This window comes from Oncorhynchus mykiss, chromosome 3 (genome assembly GCF_013265735.2).
Source record: "Oncorhynchus mykiss isolate Arlee chromosome 3, USDA_OmykA_1.1, whole genome shotgun sequence".
NCBI lineage: Eukaryota > Metazoa > Chordata > Actinopteri > Salmoniformes > Salmonidae > Oncorhynchus > Oncorhynchus mykiss.
The window spans coordinates 15,790,681-15,801,268 of record NC_048567.1 but is presented as its reverse complement, the minus strand read 5'-3'; the positions used below and the strand labels follow the sequence as shown (position 1 = coordinate 15,801,268).

The 10,588-nt window shown below is 41.5% G+C and overlaps 2 protein-coding genes across 2 annotated transcripts; both read right to left on the bottom strand.

Moving 5' to 3' along the window:
* Positions 1–82: 82 nt before the first annotated feature.
* On the bottom strand, positions 83–2,324 carry LOC110512192 (taste receptor type 1 member 1-like). The gene is made up of 2 exons (XM_036970414.1): positions 2,076–2,324; positions 83–1,899 (listed from the first exon to the last, which is right to left on the bottom strand). Exon 2 carries the CDS (start codon positions 1,242–1,244, stop codon positions 177–179), a length of 1,068 nt encoding a protein of 355 aa, XP_036826309.1. The 5' UTR covers positions 1,245–1,899; positions 2,076–2,324; the 3' UTR covers positions 83–176.
* A 3,421-nt stretch (positions 2,325–5,745) lies between these two features.
* Positions 5,746–9,425, bottom strand: zp3d.1 (zona pellucida glycoprotein 3d tandem duplicate 1). Its single transcript, XM_021592725.2, has 9 exons — positions 8,768–9,425; positions 8,552–8,664; positions 8,346–8,449; positions 8,087–8,261; positions 7,881–7,992; positions 7,694–7,782; positions 6,797–6,867; positions 6,001–6,680; positions 5,746–5,875 (listed from the first exon to the last, which is right to left on the bottom strand). The coding sequence occupies exons 1-9, from the start codon at positions 9,338–9,340 to the stop codon at positions 5,819–5,821; spliced, it is 1,974 nt and encodes a 657-aa protein (XP_021448400.2). The 5' UTR covers positions 9,341–9,425; the 3' UTR covers positions 5,746–5,818.
* Positions 9,426–10,588: the final 1,163 nt, after the last annotated feature.

The following is a 10,588-nucleotide window of genomic DNA, read 5'->3' as shown; positions in this document are numbered from 1 at the left end:
AGGAGGAAAACCGTATGGGATTACAAAATATAGATATAGACTGAAAAGAAACAAAACACAGTAGTGGCAGTTCTAGTGCCACACAACACAAGTCATATGTCTCAACATCTGTACATTATCTAGGTTGAAGTGTGTAACTCTGGATTGCAGTTTGAAAATAGGCTGCTGTATTATGCTCAGGTGTAATGATAATGATTAGGGAAGAAGTAACCATTTAGGGAAGAAGTAACCAAACATTTAGGTAAGAGTAGACCATACAGACTGCACAGCACAGAGAAAGGATTGACGGAGAGTGTGTGCTTTCCTTTGGTGGACAGGTGCACCGTCAGAGAGATGACCCAAGAGATGAAGAAGATAAGCAAGCTGAAAGTGATAGATTTACCCTCGTAGTTTTTGGGCAGGTCAGTTCCCATGTAGGCAAAACTAAAGCATGCAATACCCAGCAAAACGGCAAACAGTACTATCCCATAAAAGATGGGGATGACTCCATATGTGCAATCCAAAATTACCTCGCTATACAATGTTATCTGATTGGGCTTGGGTCCTTCAATGGCTATCCACAAAATGCACAGAAACAGCATTATGACAGTGGTTGTGATAATAGTGATCCACTGACCACCATGCTTGACCCAGAAATCATACGCTTTGGGCAGTTTGGCGGCCATTTTGAAGATACAGACAATCTGGAAGGAGCGAACAGCAAGACAGGACAGGCAGGCCACATAGAAGACTATAAACACAGAATTGCGTAAGGTGCAGATGGCCTCTGTGGGTTTGCCGATGTAGAGGAAGACGCTGGAGGAGGACATGGACAAGCAACACAACATGAAGAAGCAGAGCCTCCCACCGGCTGACTTTACCACAGGGGTGTCATGCTTACAAAGGAACAGAACCAAGATGGTAATTGAGATGAGGATGATGGAAATGGCCTGGAACATCAGACAAATGGCCAATGGAGCATCAGAATGCAGATACTCTATAGAGCGCTTAGTGCATGAGGTACTGCCATTCCTGGCCCACTCATCCTTTTGCATTCTATGCAGCTGTAGGGATCGGCTGTTGGGAGAGGAAGGGAAGAGAACTGGGTGACAGATTCTAATATGTGTACAGATAACAATTTTTGTCATGTGATTCATAGGTAATAAATGGTGCCAGGTGTTCTTTCTGACGGATTGACCTGTCAAGGAAAAACTCCAGGCAAAAACAATGTTGCTCAGTACCTGTGTGGTTGATGTACTTTCCATCAGAGCAGATCTCACACTCAAAACAGCAGGTGTGGAAGCCAGTTTGAAGAAGTACTAACCTTTGTGCCCTCAAACCAATGTATGAGAGTTGCATTAATGTGGAAGCTTGGTGTGGGGTTGGTAAGGTATGAGCCAATGTCCACATTAGAACATATTTTATTTTTGCAGTCCCAGTGTACAATGTCGTAATGAGCCGGTGGGTCCCCGTTCTCATCAATCTCTATACTTTGATTGTCCAATTTGAATTTGACCTGTTGGACCATGTCTCACTAGCGATCCATATCTTCTCCTTCACTCTGAGATCTATGGCCTTTTGGATGAAAGGAATGACAAACTCCACATTGGCAAAGACTACAATAACCTGGACATTGAACATGGCTATGTTGTTGAATAGACGCCCTATTAAGGATTGGTTTTGGGGAACGGTGCCTTGGTACGCCAAACAGATGTTAGCTGGTCTAATCTTATCCTGAAAAACTGTCAAGGCATCTCTGCTGTAGTCATTACCACCGATGAAAGCCACCCAGTTCCAGTTAAATTGTTGGAGTATACGGACTATAGACTCCACCTGATATTTGTCGCTGGGAATAGTTCGGAAAAAGGAGGGAAATCTGTTTTTGGAGCTCTGTTAGACACTTGATGCCCCATGAGTCACCTGTTGAAGTAAAACACAAAACGATAATGCTTTTGTGAGAACAAGGATTGTTACAGTACAGGTACATTTATATTGCAATGTTCTACAGACCCATTCCTGAAGAGTACAAACACAAGGCAGCTACTGTATAAATAGCACCATCATGAGGTTATATTGTGCCATAAAATACTACTTACCATTAGAATCATCTCAGACATGTACAGAGGGGCGACACTGATGGTTTGGCTGCTTCCAAACGGGCCAGTGACTGAGATGACTTTAGGTCTGTAGTTTGTACCGTTCCACACGGGGATGCCTCCTCTTCCCTTTTGGGTCAGAAAGTCCAGAGCAGCCCCATAACTGAGCAAGTCAGAGCAATAGTCAAAAATCTCATATCCCAGGCTGACACCAGGCAACAGCAATGTGGAGTTGTTGATCTCTTCAATAGCAAACCTCATGACTTGAATCTGCTGGTAGCTTGCTGAGGAAAATGTAAACCTGGGATGTAGAAGGTTGCATAGTTTTACTGTCCATGTGTGCAACAAAAAAGTTTGACATTTACAGTATTTTTTTTCTTCCCCCAGTGGTGAAAGCAGACTTGGCCTTACCTGTGACATTGAAGCACCTCAGGTTTTCTGTTTTCAGTTTCAGTCGCTGGACCAGTCCCTCCATACTTCTCATGCAGCTGGAATAGTCCCCCCACAATGTAGTCTCCATCCAGGCTCAGTCGTGGTAAAGAGGAGCATGTGTCACTTTGTTTCACCAGGTGAAATGACACCATCACCACAAGAAACAACATTGTAGATTTCTAAGTAAGAGAGAGTTGTTAGAGCCGAGGCTGAAATGCTCTCCATCTACTGAGGTGACTGATACCAATCATCTTTCACATGTTGTGTTACTTCCTTGTTTTTCTTCCGTGCTTCAGATACCTGGATAACCACAACCACCTTTCCATGGTCAGGCTATTATGGAAACATGTCTTGAGGTTTATGAAAATATCTGTCAGGTCTTTCACACATCCCTTTATACAAAATAATTAGACATTTCCACCAGAGGAGGCTGGTGGGAGGAGCTATAGGAGGACGGGCGCATTAATGGATGGAATGGAATAAACAGTAGCGATGCGTGGGTAAAATCACTGGAGAAGCCAAGCCAGAATAAAAAGCCATATTACAACCTATGTGTTGTGATAATTGCATTGTTTACTCTATAATGTGTTAGTTCATATGCCTTGACACCGTGATACATAGGCCTAAGGCTGAGACAATAAGAAGACACAGTGGCAGAATAAATTCAACCATGCCTTTGTTTCTTCACAAAAACAGAGAGCAACCTGTCTGGTGAAGTCCACAAAGCATATTGCATGTACCAATCAGTTACATGACCTACAGCATGGTCAAGCAAGTTCATGTTTCCAACATTTTAGGACCACTAAAGAACTATTGATTTAGAATCATGGTGAGTTACCGCAAGTCGCAAAGAAAACATGAGCTGCCTCCACTATTCCAGCACAATTTCACCTTCAACATCATCAAATCAACTCTGCTTAGTCTAATAAAGTGACAACTAAAAGATACCAAAAACAATTTAGTCCAATAAACATAAGATAAATATGATGTAGTCAGTCGTGTTTGTAAAAATAGAAAAAACATGTTGACTCACCATACTTGTAGAGAATGCCAATGCCATCCTCCTCTCTTTCACGTTTATGAAACGGTCTATCACTCTGTCATACAGTACACACTTTCATTTTTTGTCCTAGGCTACCTGGCTAAAATGCTTGCCCGCTAGCCTAAATTTCATTTCAAGGGCAATGTTAGCTAGTTAACATTAGCCTTCTACATCTAGTTACATATTGAACTTCCATCCTCTCTGGCCAGGGGCACAATGTATGAATTTATGGTTGGATCAGAATCGCCATTATAATCATTGGCCAGTACAGAGAATTAAGTAAAACCACAAGTCCAAATCTCTATCATCCATGGCTAATTTAGGAAAGGGCCAAATTTAGATAACTAGCTAACCACCAGAGGACAACAATACAATGAGATGCACAACCAGTTTGTCAATATTTGCTCTCGATACAATGTGATTGGAGTGAAGCCAAATCCAAACTGACTTCCCTTGACACTTTTTTTGTGGGTGCCAGGACCATTCACAGTTGATCTACACTGATTGGCTATTATTTTATACAAAAGGCTCGCTGGCTTGCCTTGTATTCAATGCTACTGGTGGCATCAATGTCATATTCTTTGGAACCAGACAGCACTATGCAATTTACATATGTTCATCATCATTTGCATCTGAAAGACACTGTTCATGCACCACTTGTTGCCATCCCCACAAAATAACTTGAAACAGAGTTTTACATCAGTCCTGCCTAGGGTTGCATGTAGTGACCAAGGTGGCTCCGATAGACATGGCAGCTCTGTTTCTAGCTCCTAATGCTAAATATGTGTATGCGGCCAATTCAATTTGAACGGGAGGGTATATTACTGGTAACTTTCAAAGTTTACCAGTAAACTACCAGCATTTGGGTAATTTAAAGTTTTTAGATTTTTTTTAAAATCACAGGACATAGTGGTACTTCAGATTATCACAGATGTCTAATTATCTCTGGCCCTCTGCATGGCCTTATTTATCACATGTAAAATATGAATTAATCATATAACATGATCCGAAATATAAACCATCAACTTAGAGAATACCATTTGTCTTAATATGAGGATTTCAGCATTAAATACACTTTATTTTTTAAACTTGTCTTTAATGTTTTCGCACCCGACTGGTGGCAGTTGTGAAAAGTCAAGTTGGAAGAGTTGCAGAGTTTGAAAATAATGGCATCTTTTAGATTGTTTCATTAATTAGGTTATTTTCTAATTAAACATATGGTCCATCCACTAGAAACTCATGGACCCAAATATAGATAAAAATACTATGAATGCATTAACATTTTTTAATTGCATATTCAACAACTTACAAAAAAATTGAAGTTTAAATTGAGATTTTATTTTAGGAATAAGGCCTGTTTTTATTTTGAAGCCAGAAGGAGGCTAGTATCAGCTACATTTATGCCTTTACTAGACTATGGGGATATTTTATATATGAATGCTTCCCGCTCAGTGTTTGAGATCAATTGACACTCTTTACCATGGCACTTTGAGATTTATTTTAAACTGCAAAACCCTTACGCACCACTGCACTTTGTATACCAGGGTTGGCTGGCCTTCTCTAGTCACTCGTAGGCTCACTAGTATACTTTTATTTACAAAGCCATTTTGGGTTTACTACCTTATTGTTCAGAAATGTGGTGCGTACTCTCTTCGTTCTCTGGACCTTATCCTGTTAACTGTTCCAAATGTCCGAACTGAATTTGGTAAAAGGGCTTTTATGTACTCTGCGCCATCGTCTTGGCACGCCTTACAAAATACTTTTAAACTGGAATTGGTATTTTGTTATACTCTTGTGAAGTCTATGGTTTTTACTAGATTACTTGTAGTTTTTCCATGTTTGTCATTTTTTTAATGACTTGGTGCTGCCTATCTTGGCCAGGACGCTCTTGAAAAATAGATTTTAAATCTCAATGAGACCTTCCTGGTTAAATGAAATAAATATTCAAGTATAAATGACCAAAGTTGGCATAGATTACCTTTTAGTTAACAAAATTACAGAATGTTCCAGGAACTTTGTTAAATTACCAGTGGCTTTGCAACCCTAGTTCTGCAGTCTCCCTTTGAGCTCCCTGTCATTTTTGTGTGTAAAATAGTTGTACCCTTCAGAGAATGCCATATGTTTACATCTTCAATATACACCCCCACAAATATACATCCCTCAAATGCCCAGCTACCATAAACATTCAGAGCATTGTTCACTGCTTATATCAGGGGTAATTTAATATTCAATCATACAAGGACACTTAGGTGTAATTCTTATGAAATATTTAATTTAAAGTTAATGTTCCAATAGGGACAGAAGTTTCCAGCACAGCAAGCTTGTCCTGAAAATAAATAGATACATTTTAAAACAGCTGGTATGACAAACACTTCAAATGATTGCAACTTAAACTGACATTAAAACTCAAGTAGGCAGCATTGAAACAGTCACTAGACTATGAAAACTAACCTTTGTGGATGGTTTCCAAAACCTCCCCAGCTCTTCCTCTAGGGCTGGTCCTTGGTAATCTTCTCTCCACTCGGCAGGCTCCATGTACCCCTGCAGAAATGCTGCCGCTTCGTCCACCAAAGGCATCTGTCCAACCCCCACTCTCTCAACCTTTGACCCTTCTATCCCAGCAACCTGCTCCTTAGCTTTCTTTGACACCTTAGCATTCATGGTGACACTCGACATGTTCCACTGAGCTACCTCCTTAACCGTCACAGTATTCTCCTCAGGTACATGTTCCAAAGTTACACTTGATGTCACTTGGTCTGTGCCAAGCTCGTCAGCTGCCACCTCAATCATCTCCTTCTCAGCCCGTTTGTCATCAATCGGCTCCTCCACACTCCCTTCTTTTCTGGCTACCACCCCCTCCTCTCCTAGAACTGTCCCTTCCTGCACCTCCTCTACCTTATTCATAACAGCAACTGACATGTTTTTCTCCTCCTCCCAAGGAGCGACTGCCAAGCTTTTAAACTTCTCCTTCTCCACTCTATAAGTAACTGCCAAGGTCTCCTCCACCCTCTCCTCACCATCTGCCTGTCTCTCCTCAGCCTGAATGGGCAAACTCTTCTCCCTGTCCTCCAACACTCTCCAGGGTTTACTGGTGATCAGGCTTTTCACTGAAGGAGATGTCAAGGCTGGCCCTGGTTACATCAGGCAGAACCACAAGTTACAGATCAACATGCATAGTTTTGAAGAATTAATTTAAGATGAATTAGAGAGAAAAGAGGTGGTCCAGCATTGACTGTTGTATACTTACAAAACTCTGACACTTCACAGACAGAATCACAGCAGGAGCACACAGAGGGAGGGCCATACAGCTCCTCCCACCTAACAAGAAATAACCAGGGGTGTAATCATTAGTCCAAAACATTTTGCAACAAAAACGAGTTTCTATTGGACAAATTCAGGTAGGTCACTCACTGTTTCGTTAGCTTTCTAGTGAATAAACCCCTGGTTAACCAGTGCAAAAAACAATGTAGCATGAAATAACTGAATTACTTATGTTGTCATCAGTGTCCTACACATTGATCATGACCAGTCTATGTAACTTGTGATGTAATTCTTGAGTAAATGATTGTGAGGGACAGTGGTGTAAAGTAAAACATACTTTAAAGTACAACCCTTTTGGGGAGATCTGTACATTACTATTTATATAGATTTTACTAGTTATTCCTAAAGAAAACTTACTTTTTACTCCCATACATGTTCCCTGACACCCAAAAGTACTGGTTACATTTCAAATGCTTAGCAGGACAGAAAACGTTCCAATTCAGACTTATCAAGAGAACTCCCGGTCATCACTACTGTCTCCGATCTTGCAGACTTACTAACACAAATGCTTCGTTTGTAAATGTCTGAGTATTGGTGTGCCCCTGGCTACTCAGAATTACATTTTAAAATAGTGCCGTCTGGTTTGCATATACAAGGAATTTGAGAAGATTTATAGCATTTACTTTTGATACTTAAGTAGATTTCAAATAAAATACTTAGATTTTTAAGTAGTATTTTACTGGGTGACTTACCTTTTAATACTCAAGTAAAAGTATCTTTACTTTTAATCAAGTGTGACAATTGTGTACTTTTCCCACCACTGGATATAGAAATACATCTGATTGGTCGAGGTTACTGTTGAGATTCCAAAAAGACAGTTTACCTTCCCACTGCTCTATTGTACGTGCAGGACTTGGCGCTCCACTTAGAAGTGGATTTCATGACAGTCATAGTACAGTGCAGGTAGAGATGCTGTGGAACAGAGTATGAGAGATAGATATGTGATACACCCTCCCTTATTCACTGGTGTTGTGGAAACATTTGTGTGCCATAAAAGGATATAGCCTAACCTTGGCAGTGATTTGGGGAAACAGGAAAGCATCCACAGTGAAGCGCAGGACATTTGACTCTCTGGAGAAGAACTGGGACTGACTGCCTTTCCGCTTGCTGTCCACCATACATCTAAAAACACATACACGCGGATATACCCACCACTAGAATTGATTGATACAAATGCTATATCTACATCAGTGTGTGAGAATTTAAGTGTGATTACCCAAAGTTGTGAATGACTTCAAGGCGAGGTGTGGCATTTGGGTCATTGGATGTCGTAACAAAGCAGGAATCAACAAACACACTCTCATCTTTGGGGACAAAAGCAGCGTAGGCTTTGAAGTACATTGGCTCCCCAAGCATATAGCCCTCTTCTGATGACAATTGTTCCCATTGCTCTGCATTTGGAGAGAAAGATTTCCCCTCATTCTCTGCCCCTTAAATCAACTTGCAAACTCTTGTAATGGGACATGTTTACTTACCATTGCATGCAGTGAGCCTAAAGATGTGTTTGCCATTCATACTCTTCAAGAGATTGCGGTCATGCACCTCAGGTACATAGCCAACTTTGTAGGAGTAGTGGAATCTGTTAAGGAAATGGATGGTAAAACAGCAAAAACCACTCATCACACAGTAGTAAGACTGAAGTATAAATGCCTACTGTAGACTAGTCTATTGGGCACTATACCGGTTATATATGCACTGAATGGGGAGGTTGAGAGGTATGGCTCTTATCACTGGCCCTTGTGGTTCTGGAGAAAAGCGAAGTGAGCTGGAGTACACCAGCTGGCCATTCATGGTCTGGAAGTCATTAACAGAATAAAAAGAGTACATATTTTAGGGTCAGTTTAAGAGTCTGCTCCTAATGGATAGTGAGGGCAAAATGCATCCCAACACATCTTACCGTTTGAGTACTGCCACAGTCATTCAAGTCATAATGGAAGTAAAAGAAAAGTGGGGTGACCCGGGTGACGGGGCAAGTGCCCAGGAAGAGCATGGAGGCCAGACACCTAAACCTGAGCTGACTTCTGTTGATGCGCACGGAGATCTGGTTGTACCCGCACCACACCTCCACTCCACGCGGATTACGCACGGGAGAGAAGTGGTTGCGCTCTGGACTATTTTGTGGTGGAAACAAGAGGGTGGTGAAGATACTGGGGAAACGTATTTTCCCGACGACTGGTCTGAACAAGTCCCTATCGACGACGGGAACCGCCGAGTGCTGGAACATGGGAAGGAAGTAGTATGGTGGTTCTGACCGCTGGGCACCGATGGCATCGTCTTCCCCTATCCGAGGCTTGATCACCTCACGCACTGGTACATTGCCCAGGAGGTCCCGCTCCGCAAATTGGTAGTCTTGATGCACTTGACCCTCCCATCGGTCAACATTAAAATCAGCTTCCGCTGATACTTGTGTGAATGGAAAGGCAGAAAAAATCCATGCAAACAGACAAAACATCCACGCAACTTGCGCCATGTTCAACGTGACCGCAGAAATAAAATAATAAAACTCTGTAGTCCAGAGCGCCTCGTGGACACACTGTTGTTAGCAAACTAGACTGACCATTTAAAGATGAATGTTGTAGGCGCGTGTTAATTGCGCTCACCTGGTTTTGGCGCAACAATTACGCACTTGGCACACACGGCGACGTTCGTTGCATGTAGGCTACTGAGCGTAGATTATCAATGAATGATTCGATTAATTATATTTGCAATGACATATGAAAACGTATTTTGCATTGCCTACTATGTTACAATGTAAACTTTGAGTATGTAATTCACTTATCTATCCACCAGATGCCAGTATAAACCGTGCTCTCAATTTTACTCAGTGACTTGGGTGAATACAAAACTTGACCTTCACCTGTTATATTCATATTCAATAACTCTCAACTAGGAAGAGCTCAAATGTGTTGATGAACATGAGTCAAACGGTCCTAAATTGGTTCTAATTGCATGTCGTTTTATGGTATAGGTGACCATACTGCCCCCCCCCCCCCCCCTCACAGAGACAACATGTTGAACTAAACAGCATTTCCATTGACAACGGAATAGATGAATGGAGGATTGTGCCACCGTAAGCTGAGACCAAAGATACAGCTAGGGGTATAGTGTAGGCCATCAGGATAACAAGAACCTGTCTTTAACACTTCCAGTAGCACCTTTTCACCTTGATAGTAAACCAGCAATCAATGTATCTAGCTGTAATGCTATGTTTACACTTTACTCAGAGCTGCCTGCTACTGTATATGGGCAACAATAAAATATTGTCACAAGACTATCCAAACAATGAGACTGATTCCTAATAAGTTCATTAGTAGCTACACCAACTTTGTGGTTCTTCATGGACATCATCCCCACCACACCCAACACCAGTTACACTCAGGTACAAAAAAATGGATGAAATAACTTGAGGTCAAACGCAAATCTCAGATTTATTATGCCATGTCAGTGATCACTTAGCTTGCCACATCAACAGTTTGTCTTTGTGGTAGGCCTGCTACTGTATGCACATTGCTCAGATGAGGGTCTGTCGACTGAAAGCTGAAAAAAGCAGAAAGCTGTGATTTGCATTTGACCTTTGTGTGCAAAAGTATACTCTTTATTCTTATATATCCAACTTTATTCTTACCCAGTTTCCCCCATTCAGGCCCCGCCCAGTGGCTGACTTAAACTAAGTCAGTGTTTTAATACCACCTTTAACTGTTACATTTAGTCAATGCCC

Excerpts from the sequence above, each read along its gene's own strand:
- LOC110512192 (XM_036970414.1), bottom strand. The coding sequence starts at position 1,244 with ATGGAAAGTACATCAACCACACAGGTACTGAGCAACATTGTTTTTGCC.
- zp3d.1 (XM_021592725.2), bottom strand. The coding sequence starts at position 9,340 with ATGGCGCAAGTTGCGTGGATGTTTTGTCTGTTTGCATGGATTTTTTCT. Across the intron at positions 8,262-8,345 it reads TAGGCTCACTGCATGCAATG|AGCAATGGGAACAATTGTCA; the intron begins GTAAGTAAACAT and ends CTCCAAATGCAG. Across the intron at positions 6,868-7,693 it reads TACAATAGAGCAGTGGGAAG|GTGGGAGGAGCTGTATGGCC; the intron begins GTAAACTGTCTT and ends ATTTCTTGTTAG.